At 42.8% G+C, this 23,210-nt stretch overlaps 2 protein-coding genes and 1 long non-coding RNA gene across 3 annotated transcripts in view; all 3 read right to left on the reverse strand.

Annotated features, from left to right (window-relative positions):
• Positions 1-7: 7 nt before the first annotated feature.
• On the reverse strand, positions 8-3,944 carry LOC111596744 (ATP-dependent DNA helicase DDX11). The gene is made up of 3 exons (XM_023311076.2): positions 2,123-3,944; positions 1,862-2,059; positions 8-1,253 (listed from the first exon to the last, which is right to left on the reverse strand). Exons 1-3 carry the CDS (start codon positions 3,842-3,844, stop codon positions 624-626), a joined length of 2,550 nt encoding a protein of 849 aa, XP_023166844.2. The 5' UTR covers positions 3,845-3,944; the 3' UTR covers positions 8-623.
• Positions 3,945-13,735: 9,791 nt separating this feature from the next.
• On the reverse strand, positions 13,736-22,322 carry LOC111596766 (activating transcription factor 3). Its single transcript, XM_023311115.2, has 3 exons — positions 21,994-22,322; positions 21,818-21,925; positions 13,736-15,365 (listed from the first exon to the last, which is right to left on the reverse strand). The coding sequence occupies exons 1-3, from the start codon at positions 22,204-22,206 to the stop codon at positions 13,830-13,832; spliced, it is 1,857 nt and encodes a 618-aa protein (XP_023166883.2). The 5' UTR covers positions 22,207-22,322; the 3' UTR covers positions 13,736-13,829.
• Positions 22,323-22,755: 433 nt separating this feature from the next.
• LOC111596770 overlaps positions 22,756-23,210 on the reverse strand; it is a 39,877-nt gene continuing 39,422 nt past the window's right edge. The window contains exon 3 of the long non-coding RNA XR_002751267.2: positions 22,756-23,064. This is a non-coding gene — a long non-coding RNA (uncharacterized LOC111596770). The remainder of the gene's footprint in view (positions 23,065-23,210) is intronic.

Raw genomic sequence — 23,210 nt, forward strand, 5'->3', positions numbered from 1 at the left:
TGTTTTTTTATATCTTGAATTTGTATATCTTAAGCAATATAATACATGAAATTTGTTTTAATATACTTAAACATATGCGTCTCTTTGTTTTAGCTTCGGGAATACCCCTAACAGTTCCACTGAGACTTGACGAACTTTGTTTCCTTGGAAGTTTCACGGATTGCCTTGAAGGCAAGGACAAAGGACTACCCCTGCCCTATAATGACTCCTAAATATAAAGCTTTATCTGTTTAGTTTGCTTTCCCCAACGGATCTACTCCGGATGCTCAAGCAACTTTAAGTTGACCTCAAGAATTGCCACAAAGATTCAAGCAATGCTTTCACATGGCGGAACTCCTGCCTATTATAACTCTAATCCTAGTTGGAACTTGCCAAGTCCCTTATAAATTTTGCTTAAGTTTTATTTCTGCTCTCCTTAGGTATATTTTCCATAGTTCTTCAGCAGATGCTTCAGCCGTGCTCAGTCCGAAATGTATCCGCATCATATTGCCACAAAGATCCTCTAACCATCGCTGGCTGCTGCTAAGCTGCCCCTAGAATTTTCCTTTTAATCTCTGTCCAAGTTCTCTCCATTGGTTCTCCCATCCCTTTGTATAGTAGTTGACAAGATTGGGATTCTGATCTTACGTTTTGGCCTTAAAGAATCGCGCCGTTCTCGCTTGAACCGCTCCAAAGCCCGCGCTGGCCACGCTGATGTGCCGGGCAATCCATGCTGGCAGCTTCTGTTGGATGCGCTCGCTGACGTAGCGCTCGTCCAGCAGATAGACGCAGGCGTAGTCGCGTATGTGTCGCACCGAGCGACCGATGCACTGGTTGACCGCTTTCATGCAGAGATTCTCGTAATATTCGTTGCCAGCGCCGTTGCCCAGCGTCTCATCCAAGTGTCGCATGCGCTCCTTGAGTTCGGGTGACGTGCGATTGGGATACGGCAGACCGACGACAATGACGCCTCGACCCAGTTGATCGGCAAAGTTGAGGCCCTCCGAGAGCTTGCCGCCGACAACGCTCAGCAGCAGAGCGCCGCCCGCTGTCTGATCAATGGCATTGGCATATTGCTGCAGCAGCTGCTCGACTCCAGCTCCTCCAGCCGTTTCACGAAAGATGCGCTTGCGCAGACCAATCCGCTGCAATACGCCGCTCTGCTCCAGATGCTCATAGACCGTGTCCAGGTAGGCGTACGAGGGCAAAAAGCAAACCACGCCCGCTGGCAACACGCCGCAAAGGTTCTGCAGCACCATGCTCAGCTCCTTCAGCTGAAGAGGAAGAAGTTAAGTTAGAATTATAGAGTCGCTTCAATTATGGAGCATATCAAATTGGAACTAATCGATGAAGCCGACAACAATTCCAAACCAATCTTATCCGATTTGAGCATATCTTGCTAATGGTCTTATCAAATCTTTTATAGAGTTCTTAACCCAGTTCGATAATGCCTTTGCACAACTAGTGTGATTCATTGACGCCCCTGTTTCAAGCTCAGTATAGTTTCTGAGAACGAACATATCAATAAGAGGGAGCAGGCAGCACAAGTCTAAGCGAGCTTTCCATGCCCAATCAATCTGGAGGCGCCACTATTCAAAGACGAAGTTTACGGACAGCTCTAGGCACTTCAACCTCGTTTCAACTCAACATTATTGTCATAGTTTGACGTGGAATGAAGCTGGAGCAGAAATCATGATGAAATCCCTGATGGAACTATTATAATTTGATCATTAAACTAAAAGTGGGGGTAGCTGCTAGTCGACTACGCCCGACCAAAGTGCTCCCTGCCTGACTGCCCCTTGATTAGGCTGACAAGTGAAGATAGATAGATTAACATGTATCCATATCTATATATATAGATGCATATACAGATATACCATACCATGGCAGGGCTGGTACGTTGGGCATAGCTGAAACAGAGCCTGGCGCCCGTTGGTCCCGTGGGCAGGATGAATGGCAGCACAGCATCCGCTGGCACCACATGGTCATAGAAACGCTCGACCACGCGCTCCGGACACTGGGCAAACAGCTGTTCCGTCAGTTCCTGGGTGGGTCGCATGGTGCCGCCTGCTATGATGAGCTGCAAGGCCAATGGCAAAGGATTGAGATTGGATTAAGATGAAGACAGAGAACAGCTACTCACAGCGCGCGCCTCTTTGACAATGTCCGCAAAATGTTCGGCATGATTGAGTAGCAAATACTTGAGTGTGGAAGTCTCTGGATTGAGCAGCACGCGGCCATCGGCGGCATTGCTGGTGAGCGTCTGCAGAAATGCGATCAGCGGCCGGAAGGGCGAGGGCATAGCTGGGGTGGCAGCTGGAGGCGCCGGCTGTGACTGTTGTTTCGATTTTTCAGCCGCCTTTTGCTCCGTTTGTTGCTTGCGTTGGCCCAGCGTCTGGGTCTGCTGCTCATGCTGAGCGGCCAGGCGTTGGAGCAGCTGCTGCGTGGGCGGCTGACGGTTCTCGCTGGGCTGCGGCTCGCGCTGCAGCTGCCGTCCAAAGCTTTGCATCTTCTGGGCTAGGCGCGTCCGTGCACAGAACTCCAGTAGCGCATGCAGGTCAATATTAAAGAAGTCGCCCTCGGCGCTCAGCTCGTAGGTGCGCAGCATGCGCGGCTCTCCCTTCGCCGCGAGCAGCTGCAGCAGCCGGCGCACGACATAGAGCAGCTGATTGATACGCAACAGATTGCCGCTGCTCAGGCGCCGAGCATAGCGCTGCTTGTAGCCCGTCAGCTGCTGCTTGGCCAGCTGCAGCTGGGCAAGATTCAGTTCGCTGCTGTGCAGCTGGGCAATGGTGTCCAGCAGGTTGTGCGCCTCGTCCACAATGACAATGGCGCCGCGTAGATCGATGCCCAGCTGCTGGCGTGCGCTGCGCTGCAGCAGCAATGGATACGGTAGCAGCAGCAGTTGTGCCTGGGACTGGGCGGCACGTGTGGCATAGTAGGGGCAGGCGCCACAGGCGGCACCCTCAACGACCAGTTCTTCTATGTCCAGCGGCTCGCAAAGCGCCGCATCGCTAAGCCTTTGCAGCTGGGCGGAGCTCTTGTAGACGCAGCTGCTGAGCGCCTGTCGCGACTTGGAGCTGGACTTAGCTTGCGCCATGTCCAGGCAGCGTTCGTTGATGAGCGCTATGTTGGGCAGCCTGCGCACCTGCGCATTGATGCACAACTGCTGCCGTGAGCCGAGCGCAATGCAGCGCACATTTTGTCCATGCGGCGTCTTACGCAGCTCGGCCACAATCTGCGCCAGCTGCGAGTGCGTGCGACTGCAGAAAAAGATTTGTACATCACGGAAACGTTCCGATTGTGGCTCTGCCAGCTGCTCCTCTTGGGCACCCTCTACGTCCTCCAGCTCGTCATCTGAGTGGAGCTCCTCCTTATCGACTGGAGCTTCCTTAGCTGCCAACAGGTCGCTCGCTCGTCTTGCCGGTCTCTGCTGCTGCTGTTGCTGCCTTTTGCGTAGCTTGATCTGCTCCAGTTCTTGTTCTCTTTGCTGCAGCAGATCGCGGAGACGTTGGAGATGTTCTAGCTCCTGGCGTTGCGTCCGTGTCTTGCCTTGCGCTGTTATCCAATCCTCGGCCTGCGCACTGTCCATTTGCAGCTTTTTCAGTTGTGACTCTACTTGGTAAATACGCTGCAACAGCTCTGTACGCACCAGTTGTTCGTGCTGGTGCAGCCAGGTGAGTGCGCCACAGGTGAGCGTCAGAGATTTGCCGGTACCTGTGGGACTTTCGAAAATTCCAATTTGTTTGTGCTCGAGCACCTGGAAGAGTTGCTGCATCAGTTGCTCCTGTATGTCGTATGGTGTGTACGGAAATCCAAAATCCTGTGCCGCTGGCGTCGACAGCGCTTTGTGCGGAGAATACATGATTACAGCAGGCAGCACAAATTAAACTAATTTATTCACTCTCATCGGCTTTCGTGGCGCCAAATTCGTAGGCGTTGTTTACCGACGAGCAATTTTGCGTTGGCTGTGCGCATTTTTTGACTCACTTGAAGTTGGCTGCATGACACGCGCGCTGCTATTTCTGACAGTCTGGCAGCTCATTGATTTGCGCATTTATTTGAAATTAAAATAATCTATTGTCTAACTTTAAATAATATACTAATTTCTGCATTTTTACAATAAATTCTTGAGCATTATTCTATAATGGGTAACTTTCAAGTGCTTCATATTGATTGGGTGCATTTTGCGCCAATTTGTGCTTAGGTGCATGTCGTATGCTTTTGTATTTGACAGTCTGGCAGCTCTTTCATTTGAAATGAAACATTTTCTAATGGCGCAAATTAAAACAACGTTACATCTTATATTGTAGCATCAATTTTTGAAATGTGTATAGCGCATACAACATCAATTTGTGATGCACGCAATGATAACTGTATAAAGCTTTGAGTTAACATGAACATTGCTGCATGGCGAGTGCGCCTGCATCTGGCAGTGTGGCAACTCACTTATTTGTGCATTTTTTCAAATTGAAAAAATTACAAATTGCGTAAATTACAAAAATAGATTGTGAATAAAGCTAAAATAGAAATACTAAAAGCGAAATCAATCATATATGCACAAACATCAACCGCAACAACATGACTAATCAACAATGCTCCGTTATGTAAATACCTGATTTTTTAATGTTATTTTCATACATTCGTGTTGTGAATTTGTGTTTTGTTTTCTGTTTCTGTTGTGCTCTCGGGGTCTGCTGCATTCGCTTAGTAATGGCCGAAAGAAGCAGCGAAACTTGATTGATTGCGAATTAGTCATGTGCAGTATTAAAGCGTTTCTAGATACTAAATCTTTTGTAAGCCGCGCATATTCCTCTATGCGTCAGCCGAGCCTCGGCCCAAGCCGTGGGACGCGCCTCGCAAACAAAATGGCGGCGGCAGCAGCAGTAGCTTAGGTTAGCTTTGACCTGCGGCCAGATTGATTTAAATATGTGTTTGGAATTGAATTTGTATTGTGATTTTCTTTTGGCTAATAATATATGATTGGATGTTGTGGGCGTTGCGGCCGCACAGTGGCGCAAAATCAATTTGCGTTTCGCGATTGCCGGCAAACATTACTCATACGCAACGCTGGCCAATGCTGACCTTAGCCAACGGCCGACACTCGCGCAGCGGCTGCACCTTGATTGACTGACTGATAGAATGCCACAATAATCATATTAATAATGCCAATGATTGACGGCCAAAGTGCGCAAATTGCGCATTCGTTTTTGTCAAACAACCAACAAACAACAAACAAACAACAAGCAACCTGCAACCAGCATCTTGCATCTCAGCTGCGATTCATCCCGTCACCTGCCACCAGCCACCAGCCTCGCCTCCTAATCCACATGGCCGTCACATCCCATTTGCTGCGACAAATGTTGCAATGCCTCAGCTAATGCCGCGTCATGCACCTGAACTTGCTGCCATAACAAATATATGTATATATATATATATATATATATAGATGTGTGCATGTGTGTGCGCTGCATATTATTGCAGCTTGCGTTAAATAAATGCATTTAGTACATTATGCATAATCAGAGTGCGTATCAGGGATGCAAACATAACCTAAATAACTTGTTGCCAGACTCTTTAAATACGACACTGAACTGAATTCGCGTCGATCTGAATAATTTTACATTATGTAGAGCTCATAATTGGCAGCTTAGCTGGGGAGCGTATTGTGCTGTGCGCAGTGCTAACTGTGTTAACGGAACAACTGTTGGACGGCGTGGCCAGACAGTATGAAGAATATAATCTATTCTGCCGTCTATCTGTTGGTTCTTTGTAAAGGAACCACTAGGAGCAGGAGACTAGAGCTGAAACCAGTTGCAGTTTAAGTTTCAATTAATCGATAGCTTCTATCGATTTAAGTCGTTATCAATTTATACGTTAAAGGCATAGATATGCCGAATTGAGCATATAAATATTATAATATAGGTATATACAAGTATATTATATATATAAATATATATATATACGATAATAACTGTTATAAGTCGATAATTTTTTTATATAATAAATAGCTTAATTTTATTTATTGTTTTTTATCTTTTTTATTCATAATTTTTTTTTATTTATTTGTATTTTTTTTTATTTTAATGTTTTATATTTTATATTTTTTATTTTATTCTTTATATACTTTTCTATTTTATTTTATTTCTCTTTTCATTCTATTGAAAATGAAAGCCAAGGCTTGGAGACTCGCTGGAATGTGCTTGGGCATGCGGCAAATACATATGCTAGATAGTGGCGTGCCACGCCCATGCGCCCACATGTGTCGACCTTCGTGAGCACAGCGCGGCCCAGCAGACGGTGAGTCGACCGTTTGGCGATCAGAGTGGACAGTGCTTGGCTTGTCGCCCCTTCGGTTGCCTGGCGCATGTTAATCTCGAGCCTTTCCGCAGCGCAAGACAAAGCCCATTTATCAACCTGGCTGCACTTGTGTTGGTTGTCATACGCGAGAGCGAGAGCGAGAGCTGTGGCATAATTGTTCACTTAACGCACAGCTAAAAATACACCAGTTGCAAATGTGTGTGTGTGTGTGTGTGTGTGTGTGTGGGTGGGTGTGTGTGTCTAGCTTGTCACTGTGATTGCTAATAGTACGTTCAATGATAATGCGTTTTGTTATTTATGTGCGGCAATTTGATACGATTAAAGACTCTAATTTATCATATACTTTGACTCGCTCGACCGTGTTGGACAGTGTAACCATTCTTTGGCACATGCTTATCGCATCAGACGCACACAGAGAGATTTCGAAAGCAAAACAAGTGAAATCTATAATCACGCCCAGAGCCGCACCTCCCATCGCCCCAAAACTCCCCCAGCTGATCCTTCCATTTCCTGCGCCTAATCTAGTCTACGTTAGTTGCTTTCCCACTTTAGGAAGATTCGATTACGTTTTTCAAATGGGCTGTGGGATTGCGAGAGGGGGTAAAAAATTGTTTTGGTCGTGGCTATACACACTCCAAAGTTCTACTCGCTATACCAGATGTAGTATTTCTCGAAAATCCTAATACTTTATTTATTAATGCTAAGCTGAGTGAATGAACGGACGGACGGATGAATGGATGAACGGACGAACGGAGGGATGGGCGAATGAACGGACAAATGGATGAACGGACGGACGGATGAACAGACGGCCAATATAATAAAGTTTCTTCCAGATGCTAGTTTCAATTCAAGTCTCTTCTATATCGAATAGGACTCAAAATCGATTAGTACTTAGACTAAAGACTGTAAAGACTGTAGCAAGTTGGTCAGATATATAGATACAATAAATACTACAGGCGCTATCTATACATAAAAAAGTATATATTCTAAAGTCCAAGACCTGTATAGCCTATAGACCAGTGCAACTATGATTATGGGCTGAACTGAAAGATTACATACATACATATATGTAGCTAAGTTCAGCTGATGCTAAAGAATGGTTCTATCGATCATTTTTAGTGTTGGAAAACATGTGATAATTTTATGAATATGGATCACTAAATTCCGTAGTATTTCCGACTTGATCAAACAACAAATATGCCAGCTGTCTCAAGGCTCATTTTTAACTAGGATTGACACTCCAGGCAGTGTTGGAAAACGTGCAGTTGCACATCAGATATTATGATCATCGCTCATTGGCTATACGCGTGAGAGGCTCACCCAGTCTTCTGGCATTTTCACTTCAATCTGTCAAGAAATTGGCGCTTTTCAGTGTTGTAAAATGCGCAACAAATAACGCGCGATGAGCGAACGCATTAGCGAATGAATAATGTCTCTGTGTCACTCGCTGCACTCGCACGATTTGCATATTGAAGGAGTTAACATGTTTCTATTTATTACTGTTATTGACATTCAATTGGCAATTAGGCATTAATCATGGCTAAAGGGTGGCGGACGCGACGGGGGCTGCTCTATAGCGAAAGAGGGTAGCGGAGGGTAGAGGGTGGGTGGGCAGACAGTCAGCGTATTAATCATCTAAGCGCCAAAAGCGGCGCGCAAGCCTTCGTCTTCGACTTATTCATAGAGAATAGGATGGGAGAACGAGGCGCAGAGCGAGAGATAGTGTTAAAAAGAACTGGTATACAAAAGTTGTTGCTGCAGCGAGAGCGAGAGAGGGGGACAGAGGGAGAGCAGCTGTCACACTAAAGCCACAGAGAGAGCGATAGAGCTTGATCGAGTCAGAGAGAGAGAGAGAGAGAGAGAGAGAGAGATTGAAGCCTGAGAGCTTAGAACTTGACACACTAAAGCCACAGCGAGGGAGAGAGGGAGAGCTTGATCGAGTCAGGAGAGAGAGAGGGAGAATGAAGCATGAGAGCTTAGAACCTGACACACTAAAGCCGTAGCTGCCATTGCTGCTGCTTCGTTTGCTCCACTGTCCCAATGTGACTGAAGCCGTCGTCGTCGTCGTCTTTTGCATAATAACATGATGTCATAGTCTTTTTATATGCATGTCCGTCCGCCCATTCTTAGGCCCGCTCCCCCACCCAATTGAGCTGCCAGATGTTGTCGACGCCGGTCCAATCGCCGGCGGGCAGCAATCAGCGCTTGACGCTCGGCAGCCAGTTTGTCCCACGCCCACGCCGCGACACGCGCCAAGAACGAAAATAATTGAGTCGAATCAATTGAGGCAGGCAGCAGGCAGGCAGCAGCAGCAGCAGCAATTGCTGTAGCTTCTGCTATGAGTAAGACGTGGACAGTGTTGGACAGCCAGCAGCAACAGCAACTCATGTGTGTGCAGCTGCCGCTGCTGCTGCTGCTCGAGCTCGTTTTCACAGAAGCCAGCTTGCTAATGATATGTAGGACAGTGTTGGACAGTAGCCAAAACAGGGTAGTGTTGGCTGTTGAGCGGGCGGCTTGCTTTAACGATGCTTAGGCGGGCTATAGCTAAGCAAGGGATTGGAGCAGTAATAAAGCAGTGTTGGTTAACACAGTCAGATACTTAAGATTGTTTCTTAGAAGCAGCTCAAGTAATTTGACAGTGTTGATAAACAGCTTGTAGGCACAATAGCGCAGCCTTGGCTTACAGCTTGCCAGTGTTGAGCAACGGCAGTAGCTAACAGCTATTGTTGTCGTTGCTTCACTGAAACTTTGTCAGTGTTGGACAGACGCCTGTTGTGCCAGAAAGAGCAGTGTTGGCTAACAAAATTAACCTACCTAGCTTCACTTCACTTCTTATAACATTCAAACAGCAGTGTTGGTTAACACACATATTTTGTTTGTTTTCATAAGCAAACTTCCGCTTCACATTCTCAACTTTAGATCAGATTTAGGCGTCTCGGACTTGGCTCTGCCCTTGAATAACTCAAAGCCTCCATGTGGTATAGTATGCCATGAACACTTGCTCCTGCCGACCTGAAATTCCCACCCATTTCTCACTCGAATCCAACCATTTGAAAGCACATTTTGTATACGTTTTTGATTTCGAAGCAGAACATTTATTTTTACATTTTTGCTTTTGTTTTGTTTAATTTTTTGTTTGTTTTTTTTTAAATTTTTTTTTAGTTTTTTTTTAGTTTTTTATAATTTGTTTGTTGTTTGATTTTTAATGAAAAAATTATGCCATTTGTTGACTTTTTATGTTCAATTATATATAATATATATATATATATATATATATATATATATATATATAATATAATATAATATATATATATATATATATTTATATATAAATAAAAAAAAAACAAATATTAGTTAGTTTATAATTTTATATTTAGTATTAGCTGCTTAAAAATATTTAAAAAAATTGTGTTTTTAAATAAAATTTAAAATGTTTGCATTCGTTTTTTTCACATTTTTGTTGACGTTTTTTGTTTTGTTTTTAATTTATATTTTTTAAGTAGCATAATAAATTACATATGACAAATATTAAAAACATTTTTTCTCTTTTTTTACTTATAGTGTTCATCTTAGAAAGCATTAAAACAGTTAGCTGTGTGTGTGCGTGTGTGTGTGTGTCTGTCTGTGTCTGAGTGTGTGTGCGTGTGTGTGCGTGTGAGTGTAGCTGTCGTTGTTTTGGCTTTTGAGTTCGATTTGATTTGATTTGATTCCATTTATCGTGTGCCTCTCTTTTGTGCTTTAAATATTTATTTATATATATAAAAAATAATAATAATAAAAATAAAATAAAACAGAAATATATTAAAATTAGTTTTATAATTCATTTTAACAATTGCATTTTCCTTTCTTTTTTTATTTTATTTTTATAACAAGTTAAACAAAAATAAAAACAAATATATAGAAAAAATGTAAATAGTTAATATTAAAAAAAAAAGATATATATATATATATAGGTGTATATATATATATATATATATATATATTTATTTTATTTGTAGATATTAAAAGTATTTGAATTAATTTAATTACAAATTACAAATTGCTTGCTCTGAACTTAATTATTATATATATATATTTCATGTATATATATATATATATAACTGAATTATATGAAATATTAATTTGCATATATTTTTGCACTAGTCAAAAATATATAAATAATACTTTTTTTACTCTTCAAATTTTTAGTTGATTTTTTTTTGTTTTTAGCACAGTTTATGGGAGTTTTTTTTGTTTTTTATATTTTATTTGTTGTTGTTGCTTTCGGAAAGAACAATCTATATACACGCACATACTATAGAATATATATATAATTAATTTTCTTCTTTTTGTTATTTTTTTTAGATAATTTAATGGGCTTTACGTGTCTGAAGCTGAAGTTTTTTGCGCTCGTCTTTCAGTTTAAATCTATTTTGTTTAACATTTTTATATATATTTGTTTGTATATATGTTTTATATAACGTTTCACAGGTACTTCGTAGCGCATTTGTTTGCTCTGGCTAACAGCAAATTGTCGTTAGTTTCTTTTTATTGTTTATTAACAAATTGTAAAACTAAAACTAAAGCTAAAATGAGAGAGGGTGGGGGCGGGAGGGGGAGTAGGAGAGGGGGACAGACAGTGAGAGCGAGGGAGAAAAACTGTTTGATGCGCCACTACTAGCCAAAAGAATGAGCGAGAGAGAGAGAGATAGAGGGTTAGAAAGAGAAAGAGGGAGAGAGAGAGCTATTTAAACTCTGCTGCTTAATATGCTTGAGGTGTCTTGAGAGTGAGAGAGAGAGAAGTTTAGCTAGGTAGAGGGTAGCACAAGAGGAGTTGGAAGACATATAAGTCAACCAAGGGAAAGAGAGAGGGAGAGAGAGATAGGGAGTTAGTTGAAGTAGCTTCTTCTTGTTGTTGGTCTCAGCTTAGCTTGAGGAATTGTAAGAGCGAGAGGAAAAGTGAGCGAAGACATGAAAAACAAAATGTTTAGAGACTGACTGAGTGGGTGAGTGTGCGATAGAGAGAGAGGGTGTTAGTTGTTGCTATTCTTTTTCTCAGATGATGTTCGTTGCGTTGTTTTTTTCGTTTTTATGATCGATGATTATTTAAATTGTAACTTGAACTTGAACTTTTGGGCGCAAAAAACTTGCCGCTTGAGACACGTGAAAATTTGCACAGTTATGTGTGAGAGGTATTTCTCATATTTTTGTTTTCATCCAATATATATATATATATTATTTTATTTTATTTTTGCCAAATTGTGAACTTTAGATTAAACATTGATTGCAATTTTTACATTTACATTTAACATTCAAGAGAACAAATAAATGAAATAAATTAGACACAAACTTGACCTGAGCTCTTAGATTTTTCTTTGTTTTTCTTTTACTTATTTTTCTTTTTTTTATTATTTGGAAGCTGCACGTTTAATATCATATGAATATATGCATATATATATAGATATATACAGATTGTTTTCTTTTTTCTTTTTGTCTATATGCATATCAAATTCTAGTTAGATTTCTTTCTCTTTAGTTTCACAAGCAATTACAGGGTATATATATATATATATAGTTTATATGGTAGACATCGTACAACTACAAAAGCCGTGCTCCACTAAATGCTATATATATAGTTTTATCTTTCATTTGATTTCATTCATAAATAGTTTGTAAATATTAAATCTTTAGTACAAATCGAGGCAATTTTTCTTATTCTGTTTTCAAGTAAAAAAAAAATGTATACACGCATATATATATATATGCATATATATATATATATTTTTTTTTTTTTGTTTATATATATATATATTTATATATATATATATATGTTTGAAAAGCACTTGATGATCTCTTTCGGTTAATGTTTTAGGCCACTTTTTGGTGTTCACAGCTGTTTATACTTCGAATCTAGAATGCATAAACCTTTTTGTTGTTGTTGTTTTTTTTTCTTTTAAATTATTATTTGCATATTTTTTTATTTTTAGATTTTTTATTGGTTGTTTTTTTTTTTTTGTATTTCTTACACACACATTTATATAAAGTTGTATATAGTTAGGTATATATATATATGAGTTCTGTCAAGCAACACACAATACACAAATATTTGTTGATTTCTTTTTGAATTTTGTTTTTTTTTTTTGTAAATATTTTTTATTATATTTGTTCTCTCATTAAGTTTAATAAGGCGCTAGAATTTTGTATTTTTACATTTAAAAAAAATGTTTGCAGTTTATATAAATTTTTTTCGTTTTTTTTTCTTTTAAGAGCACATTTTAGTTTCGCAATAAACACTTAACAAACTTAAAAACTAGTTTTTATTTTTTATCATATATATATATATATATATAAATTTATTTTTTAGTTTTACAGCGAATTCTGTGTGTGTTTTTTTAAGGCAACATCTTGCAAGCTTTTTTAAACAACTCACATTTAAAAAGAGAAGAAAAAGTTACACAGTTTTTAATTTAAATTTTTTAGTTTTTAGTTTTTAGTGTTTTTCTGTTTTGTTTTTTTTTTTTAATATATCACTGATTAAGCCTAGTTTTAGACAAAAAAAAAAAATATATAATAAAATATCAAACGTCATCATATCGCAATTTGTTTTTTTTTTTTCAATTTTTTATGCTTAACTTAAATTATTTTGTTTTTTTTTTTTTAATTTTAATTTGCTGTGTGCGGGGCGGGGAGGGGGCTGGTTTAGAAATTAAAATTAATAATTACTGATGCGGCTGTGACTGCCAACAAATTGCCTGTTGCACGGAATGTTATCGATAACACATCTACATACACATAATATACACGAACATATCGATATCGCCTTCAAGGTTATGTACAATTTCGACTTACAAATCTAGGCCATAAAAAAAAAAAAAATAATGTTTATATATAAAATAAAATAAAAAAAATTCCTTTTTTTTATTATCATAATTGTATAAGTAATGTGTTTATAAAGAACAGTTAGCAATTAATGTTTAAAGTTGTTGCTTTTTATGAGGTAGTCAAGCCACACACACACACACACGCGCACACACACACACACACACACACGCGGCGAGAGCAGTGGGGCGTGGCGTGCAGAGGCGGGGCAGGAGTTGCTTTTTATGATAAGAGTTGTATTCGAGCAGGTTAAGAGGGGAAGGGGTAGGGTCTGGGGGCTGCAGCTGTTGTTGTTGTTGGAAGAACTTGGATATTTTGGGTGTGCGTGTGTGAGTGTGTGTGAGTGTGTGGGCTGTCTGTCTGCAGTGTGCGCATGTCAGGCTAACAGGCGAGGCTTTAGCTGCACTCACACACACACACACACACACGCACACACACAGGCATGCCAGCTAGGTGTGTGTGTGCTGCTTCTAGCACCAATAGTCGACATGCGTCCAAGCCTGTTCCTGCTGCTGCAGCTCGTCCTCTGCTGCCTGCTGCTGCTGTTGCTGCTGCTGCTGGAGCAACTGTTGTTGCTGCCGTTGCTGCTGCTGCTGCTGTTGCCCATCCAGCTGCAGCTCCTGATCGTACGCCAGCAACAGCTCATGATCGGCAGCCTGTTGGGCCCGATCTCACGCCAGGCAACCGCCATTGGTCATGAAATTGGCGGAGCCCGTATCCAAGTCAACGAAGTCAACTTCGTCGTCCGGCAGATGCGAGAGCAGATCGCTGGGGAACGCGCTGTTCTTCATGACCAGAAACTGCTCGTCCTCGTAGCAGGGCGTCATGATGCCGCCGACGGCATGCGGCAGGCCATTGTGAAAGTCCATCAGATGGTGATTGTTGTTGTTGTGGGCGGCCAGGCTGGCCACGCTGGTCATGTTGTTCAGGCTCGTGGGATGGACGCTGACCGCGTGCTTGATGTCCGGAAAGCCGTCCGGCTCGAACAGGAAGCGCTGGGCGCTCAGCGCCGTGATGTAGGGACCCTGCGAGTCAATTAGCTCATTCTTCACGAATTCTATGGCGCTGGTGGGCGTGGTCGCGGGCGGCAGCGTTGTGACGGCTGCTGCTGCTGTGCTGTTGTTGTTGCTGTTGTTGTTGTTGCTGCTGTTGCTGTTGTTGTTATTGTTGTTGTTGTTGTTGTTGTTGTTGCTGTTGCTGCTCAGACTGCTATTGCTGCTGCTGCTGTTGGTGGGCGTGGTGATGGCTACGGCCACGGCGGACAGGCCCAGGCCCAAACTGAGGCCCTCACAATTGGGCACATAGTCCGAGACCTGCTGGCTGACCACCAGGCTATCGGCATTGCTGCTGCTGTTGCTGGCGGGATTGAGTGAGACTTGCTGCTGCTGCTGCTGCTGCGGCTGCTGGGGCAGGCAGAGCGCCTCTTGCGTGGGTGAGCTTAGGTAGCCAGCATGCTCGAACTCCTGCGGCGAGGGCGAGGGCTTGCAATAGCCGTTCGGCAATTGCTGCTGCTGCTGCTGCTGCTGCTGCAACTGCTGCGCCTGTGCAGCAGCTACTGCGGCCATAGCCGCTGGCGTTTTGCTGCCAAAATTGAACGTAGACATGGATGGTATGCTCTGCATGCGCTGCTGCTGCTGCTGCTGCTGCTGCTGTTGCTGCTGTTGCTGCTGCTGCTGCTGGGTGGGCGTGTTGGCCGTGCTGCTGCTGCTCGCATCGCCATTGAGCAGGCCATCCAGCTTCAGTTCGGCGAGATACTTGTAGGCCGGCGATTGCAGCAGCTTGGTGGGCAGCTGGCAGCCGCCGCGCTTGACGCAGCCCGGCGTATGATCGCGCAGCATCTCGAGCAGGCGCTGGCGGTCCGTTTCGAGGATGCGCACCTGATTCTTCAGCTCAACGTTTTGGGTGTCCAGCACCTCGGACTCTTTGATCAGGTTTTGGGTGCGTTCGCGCTTCTTCATGCGGCATTTGGTGGCGGCGATTTTGTTGCGCTCGCGTCGTCGTCGCCGACGATCCTCGTCCTCGGGCGTTAGGCCCTTCGGCACGGACTTTGTTTCGCTGTCCTCATCGCTCGACTCCTCGCAGTCTTCGTCGCGGCGCGAGCACTTCGAGTTGGGCTGCTCTGAGCCGGAGCTGGAGTCACAGGTGGACAGTTTGCGTTTGCTTTGAATGGACAGCTTCAGGCCCGCTTTGATCAGCTGCGAACAGGTCTACAAAAGACACAGAGAGAGAGAGAGAGAGGGAGAGAGGGAGAGAGAGACGCGATTAGTCAAGGTCCTTCAAAAGTTGTTTGTCACCAATAGCCAATTTGGCCGCTGCCTCCCATGCGGCATGTTGCACAAGTCAAGTCTTGCCAGCAGCCAGCTACGAGTAGTTGTTTGCGCCGCTCAACTCCAATTCGGGAAATGACGTGCTGACATTTCGACTGACCCATTTGGCCAACGAACTAACCAAGTTCAACCAGATCTCACTCGAGAGATCGGGCTGCCCCCTCCTTCTGCGGCTCTTCTACTCGCATGACAAATCAAAAAAATGTTTTTTTTTTTTTTTGCGCATTCCTGGGCTGGGCCAGGGTTTTGGGTTTTTGGGTTTTCGCCAGATTATCTTTGCGGCATTTGTTTTGTTTACTTTTGTGATTTACTTGCGGCTGCTCGCGCATAAATTTATAAATATTAAAGTGAAAGATAGAAATCGCGTGGCCACGCCCTGTGGAATGCGGGAGGGGCCAGCGGGGGCTCAGGACAATGCAACTGCAACAAGTTGCCGCTCGCCTTGCCCTTGCTCTGGCCATTCAGAGGTGGGTGGGCGACGTGTCAGCGCCTTTTATGGAACTCAAGGGGTAAAAAGCAGCGAGCAACAGATGGTCATCACGTCGACACGCTGTCAACTTTCATTTACAAGGAAAAGGGCCGCGCAGCTGCTCGCGCTTGACTGACAACTTGAAAGGGAAGATTGAAGCGCAATTGAAGTGATATTGAAAGCGGCGATGCACATTGAAAGCATTCAACGACGAAAGGTAACACCACATCAAATAAATATATAGAAATTTTCATCAACCTTCATCAAATTGAATCATAAATATTGAAATTGAAATTGAAATTGAAAAGGAAAATAAAAATGATCAGAGACAACCATTGAAGAGCTGCAGTCAGCAGAAATTGAAGATAAAGCTGAACATGTCTTAGGAAATCTGATGAGATTCTAAAACACATTCTACCGATCAATCTGCATTGATTGAAACAGATTGAAAGCTAAGCTAATGGCAAATTGAAACAGAAAAAAGGAGAGAGATCAAATCAATTTAAATAGAACAAAACGATTTTAGAATTGAATTGAAACGCTGATTCAATATACTGATTGAAAGAAATGATTGAAGGCACTGATTGAAGGCGCTGATTGAAAGCATTGATTCAATGAAGTGCTTCATTGTGCTGCTTGAAAGAATTGATTGACGGCTTTGATGGATGGCACTGATTGAAGGCGCTGATTGAATGAATTGATTGAAAGAACTGATTGAGGGCACTGATTGAAGGCGCTGATTGAATGAATTGATTGAAAGAACTGATGGAGGGTACTGATTGAAAGCGCTGAGTAAATGAACTGATTGAATGAGCTGATTGAAAGAATTGATTGTTAGCGCTAACTAAAGGCGCTGAATGAAGTCTTTGATTGAAGACGTTGCTTGAAAGCACTGATTGAATGCATTGATTGAAGACACTGATTGAAAGCGCTGATTGAAGACGCACATTTGCATAGCTGTTGCGCAGTCTTGCGTTTCAATTCGTAGCTTCGAGTCGCCTTCTCGTTTGCTGTCAGGGCCCCGGCCTTTTAGGCAGCCCACTTCAATCTGCTGCTCAATGACAGCTCATTCAAGTGTCAGACAAGCCCCGACTATCTCTGGCTGCCCATCATTATCGCCGCGATTATCATCAGCTTGAGTTTTGCGCTTTTTATTTGTTGTCTGCTTGAGAAATTGTTCAGATGCCACTGTCGAGGCGACAGGCCCAGCCGTAACCCCCACTCCCCGCACTCCCACGGCTGCCCCCTCTGCCCTAGGCACAGCCCAGCCCCTTTTTGGCCAGCATTGTTTCATTTACATTTTAGGCACGCTGCCTTTTTATTTATTGACCCAAAAACCAGATAAATAAATTTTATTTCAACCAAAAAAAGCAAAAACAGAGTGGAAAATATCAAAATAATCGCATGCGCCAATGGCTGCGACGCCGACGTCGACTGCGACTGCGACTGCTACTGTGAATGCGAATGCTACAACTGTGAATGCGACTCCAACTGCCAGCAGTGGACCGCCCGACGACCATATGGTCAAAAAAAATAAGATTTCTCGACTTGGCAGACTTCTCGAAAATTGGTGCGTTTTCGTCCTGTTGTTGTGCAACTCTCTATGCGAGCGGGTGTGTGTGTGTGAGTGTGTGTGTGTGTGTGTGTCTGCTAGTTGTCAGGGCATTCCAAATGGTCTGCGTGTGGGGCCAGAGTCGGTAATTGGAGCAGCGCAGCAACTGAGCTGGCTGGGTGGAAGCAATGGGAAATGCAATTTCAAATATTCCACAAATATGTACAGTTAGATATATGTATATAGATAGATATATAGATATAGGCATATTTATTTATCCAGCTATCCATATATATCTACATCCAGATATGAGCTATGAGATTGAACAGCAGCAGTTGAATGGAAATTCTTGTGGGCCAAGCACTGAGCAGTAAAACTTGAATGAAGCAAGCAGAAATCTGAAGATAAACCTGCTCTTAAATGGTACTATGCTGTTCAGCTGTCTAGAAACACTTGAGAGTGTGCTAAGAAGCAGATTTAGAAGAGACGCGCAGATAGAACGCGAGACTACAACGTTTGATAGAAAGTGAGGAGAAGGAAAAGGAGCTAAGAAAGGAAGGTAAAGTGCAGAGCGGGCAGGAAAAGAAAGGAAAAAGAGAGAAAAGGAAAAGGCAAGGAATAATAATAAGAGGAGGATTGGAAGAGGAAAAAATAGAAGGAAGTTGAAGAGAATCGAAATGGAAGAGAAAAGAAGAGAAATGAAGCAAAGAAAGCAAAGTACTGAAGACAGGAAAAAAGAGGAAAGAGAAGATGTAAAACTGAAAGAAAAAGAATGACAGAAAAGAAGGAAAGGCAAAAAAGGAAAACGAAACAAAATGGAGAGAGAAACGAAGGAAAGGAGTGACAAAGAAAAGAACGAAAAGACAAGAGAATAGCAAGAAAAGTAAAGAGGAGAAAGAGCAAATGAAAGCAAACGAGAAAAGAATGAACAGAACATGAAGAGGGAAAGGAAAGAATCGCAAAAAGAGAAAAAATTGAACAGCTGAAAGAGCAGATCCAAGTCTGCCAAGCGCCCACGTCTATGGACGAATTTCAGTTTCACAGTTGACGGTTCTAACTCCCTGATGCGCACACGGCACAGGTGCTCAGCCCATGGCTGGCTGATTACTTATTTTCTGAGTGTGTTTCGGTTCAAGGCAAGGCGCATAAATTAAGATTCAGGGTTCGAACTGTAACGCTTAGTCGGCTAATGGCTGTTGTGATGGCATTAAGATACTAATGCAAGTGCAAATTGTGTTTCGAGCTTAACGAGTGCGACGAGTGTAATCAGCTCAGAGAGAGAGAGAGAGAGAGAGAGAGAGAGAGCGAGATAGATAGATATTATATATCTATATGTTATATATATGTTCACCTTTTATAGACATTTGCACAAGCCTTTCTTTGCACTACGCTTTGCTGCACTTCAAAAAGTATCTTTTTGGCTGTAGCTGCAAATGTATCTGGCTCTGTATGCGGGTCGCGTGATGTTTGCCGAGCAGCGCCCAAAAATGCGAAAGAGTGAAACAAAAACAACAACTCAAATTTCGCACGAATCGCCCCGCGAATTTGCATCTTTTATTTGGCTCCGCATTTTGTTTGTTTGCCACATACTTTTTCAGCTTCTTCTTCTTCCTCTGGCTTCTCCTTGCCTTTTATAATCTTTTCATTTGTTTGTTTTTTCTTATAAGAAAAATATGGAAAAAGAGCCAAAAAATAGCCCTTCAAGTGTGGGGCAAAGCTGAGCCGAACAAGCTGCAACTGAACGTTTGATCTAACCATAAGAAGATATCACATGGAAAATTTTGATACAGCTGCCTCTGCACCGATCGGACCAAGACATCGAAAGTACTCGCATGCTAGATGGCGGAAGTGAACCGGCTCAATTTAAAAGTGAACCACTATTGGTTCTTTTTACTATAAGCTGAGCTGTTAGACTAGCAGAGCAGTAATCGGAATCGGAATCGGAACTGGAACCTGAACTGAATAAAATTTAAAACTTGAATAAGACTCAAAAATATAATTGAACCGGAACTAGTTCCAGCAACGAATTCAATAAGCCTTAAAAAGATGTCGGATTGCAAGCGAGCCTTGATTCGCAGCGGAACTGGAACTGGAATCGAATCAAAAATGAAGTGATAAGAACTGATTCCACATTGTTAAGCTCAATAGGAAAACAGACAGAGTATAGAAGCTTAAATCGCATCAGAGCTGGAATCGGAACCAATAATGGAACTGGAACCAACGCTTGATTCGAGCGGAACGAAATTAAAAGGAAAATAGAGCTGGAACTGGAACTGGAACTAGAATTGGAACTGGAACTGGAACTAGAATTGGAACTGGAACTGGAACTGGAACTGGAATTGAAACCAGAAACACAAATGAAGCTGAATACTGAATTGAAATATTCCAAAGATGAAAGTAGAATTAGAGTATGAATCGGAACTGATGCTGGAACGGAACTAGTTTGCATCAAGCGCTCACATCTGAAGAGTAGCAGATGAAGCTATGCGGATATCAGCTAGGCAAACATCACAATGGAACTGATTCATACTTTCAATGTCTCTGCTTCGGCTAGAGTATCCACGATGCGGCTTGGCTCAATTAGCAGCTGCCTCACCTATCTGCTATGGACTCATCTTCTTCTTATGTACAACTTTTCGACATTCAATATTTGCCGTTTTTATAACCTTTTTCTCATGTATATATATTTTTTTTATTTTTGCATTTTGCGTTTATGAGAAATGTGCAAAAAAAAAACAATTTAAACATTTGTGCAAATATTTGCGAAGAAGAAGAAGCGACGGCAGCGGCAGCAGCAGCGACGGCAGCAGCGACGGCAGCAGCGAAAAGTGCAATAAAAATTGTTGCGATTGGCAACAGCAAAAACTTTTCCAGCTTGTGTGTGTGTGTGTGTGTGTGTGTGTGTGTGTTGGTCGGGCATTTTGTAATTTATGTGAAATTTGTTAGAAAACAAATTGAAAAGTGTTTAAATTTTATTTGTAATATTTTGCACTTGGACTGGCGGCAGTTCAGTGCCTATAAATTCGCTTGAAGCAATAATCATAAATCAGAGAGGGAGAGAGAGAGAGAGAGACACACACACATGCATACACCTGGCAATTAGAGACATGTTAATGTATTTGCATATCTGCTGGATGCGCCCGGGAGCTGAGTGCGCGCTCGAATGCCATTTAATTGCCGCGTGGCAAATGTTATTCATATGCAATAATCGCACTTGCCTCCTCCCACCTCCCACCTCACACCCCTCCCTGCCCCTTTCCCCTTCGCCACGCCCCCTCACCTGGCTGCGAGCAATGTGGCTCATTAAGGCCAATGTCAGTCAAGTGATGCTGTGCATCCACACAGACGCAGTCATAGATACATTGCTATAGATACAGATACAGATGCAGCCGCACAGCGATAGATACAGCTACACGGCTATAGATATAGATACTTTATTCAATTTGTGGCATACAAAAGTGAAATCAATTCTGGCTGCGTTTTGCAATTGGAAGCGTCAACAGCAGACGCCCACGAGCTGCCGGCAACGGCAAGCCTGACCCAAGCGTCAGATCGACCGAGTGACTAAGCGACGCGACGCGACGCAACGCCTCGATTGACTGGCCCGCCTTCAATCCGGATTGAGCGGGTGTGGGTGCGGGGGCGGATGCCGGCCAATGTCCGGAGCCGGTGCAGCCGCTGACGTTGGCCGCTGCGTGGGCACTTGGCAGATTTTGTCGTGCGGCGCGTGGGCGCCAAATGAAATGCAATTCGGACGCGCTGAATGAATGGGCAACGCGCAAATGTTGAACAATCTGGTCGATTGTCGTTGAATGCTGCCGCCAGATTGAAAGCGAAATTGAATTGAATTGCATGAGCATGCATCGATAGTTGGCAAATTGAAAGTGAAAACTGAAGTTGGAAGTGGGCCAAAGTTTGTTCATTGAAATTGAAAGTGCAGGGGAGATTGAAATTGAAAGAAGAATTGAATTGGATTTTGATTGAATGGCGCAAGTTTTCAATCAAAAATCTTTGAGAAGAGAATTCATTTCGAATTGAATCGAAGGCTTGAATGGAAACTGAAAAAGTTGGTTCATCAATATTGAAAGAACTTGGAAGTTGAAAGTCAAATTGAAGCTAGATTGAGGTGAAAGTAATTTGAAGAGTAGCGCCTATTGAAAGAAGAGAATCTGGGCTAGTTAAGAGTCAACAAAATCTGGCAAATTGAAGCTAAATTTGATTGAAATTGAATTCGATTTGGAGTTGGAGTTGAAGGCAAAAAACAACAAAGCAAATCAGGAAGAGAATTTCCCACAGTTAACGCCCACTTACCTGTTGCACACTGGGCGTGGTCGCCGCGCCCGCTGGCGAATCGAGCGGCGAAGCCGAGCAACTGGAATGACTGCTATCCTGGGAGTGCGACTGCGACTGCGCCTGCGACTGCAAGAGGAGTGTTAGCAATTAGTTTAGGCCTAGTTAGCCGGAGCTGGCGTTGTGAGTAGACGCACCTGTCCATTGGCAGCGCCGCACAAGTTGCGCGTGGAGACGTAGGGGCCGGACAACTGGCTGCAGCTGTTCGCCACGTTGAAGTTGAAGTTGTCCAATGGATTTGTCATCGCGATTACCGAGTTGAGGATCTCTGGAGTTTTGGGCGTGTGGCCGCCCGGGCCGCTGCCCTCGATGCTCAGCAGCGCCGCGGCCGGTATATTGGAGTTGAACATGCTGTCGGTCGTCGTATTGGAATCCGATTGGACTTGCACGTAAAATGCCAATTGGATGCGAATCAACACACAATAATAATAATAATAATAATAAGATTTATTATGAAAAAAAGCGCACAAAAAAAAACGAATTGAGAAAATATATATTTAAAAAAAATCACACGTAATTCGTTCTTTACTTTTTATTTTTAATTTGTTGCTGACTTTTTTTTTAATGTGTGTAGAACTTTAGATATTTATTTAAGCTTTTGTTTGTTGTTGTTGTTGTTTTTGTTTTGTTTAATATTTTATTTGTAAATCACAGTTGAAGGCCTACGCGTTGCATTTGTTGGACTGCTGTTTGTTGTTAATTAAATATTTATTGTTTTATTTTTTAATATTTAATTATATAAATTTTCTTTACTCTTGTATATGCGTTTGTATAAATATAGATATATATGTGTTTATATATATATATATATTGTATAAGTATATAAATGTTTTTTGTTGTTTTTTTGGACACTCGCGTCTCTGTGCTTGCTGTTGTTTGTTTGTTTGTTTCTTTGTTGTTGTTGTTGTTGTTGTCTCTCTCGGTTATCACAAATTGTTGTTAATAAAATGTTTTTGCTTTTTAGCTGACTTGTTTGATTGTTGCTGTGCAAATATTGTTGTTGTTGCTGTTGTTGTCGCTGCCGCTGCTGCCGTTGCCGCTGCGTCGCGACGCGGTTCCATCGGCGCTTCCAGCGTGTGTTGCTCACAGCGTTGTGTTCAACTGAATGTTTTGGCCACCGGCATCGGTCGACATCCACATCCACATCCACAATATCAGCGACATCCGAGACAGCAACCGACGACCAACACGAATCGCGCACGCTCGCTCTGTATATGCCAGCAGCAGACAGACAGAGAGAGTGAGCGAGCGAGCGGCGCAGCGCAATCGAGAAAGACAGAGAGAGAGAAAGAGAGGGAGAGAGAGAATTAGTGAATGAGTGAGTGATAGGGCAGAGCAGCGGGTGAGAATTAAA

Source organism: Drosophila hydei, unplaced genomic scaffold (assembly GCF_003285905.1).
Source record: "Drosophila hydei strain 15085-1641.00,03,60 unplaced genomic scaffold, DhydRS2 tig00000339-arrow-arrow-pilon, whole genome shotgun sequence".
NCBI lineage: Eukaryota > Metazoa > Arthropoda > Insecta > Diptera > Drosophilidae > Drosophila > Drosophila hydei.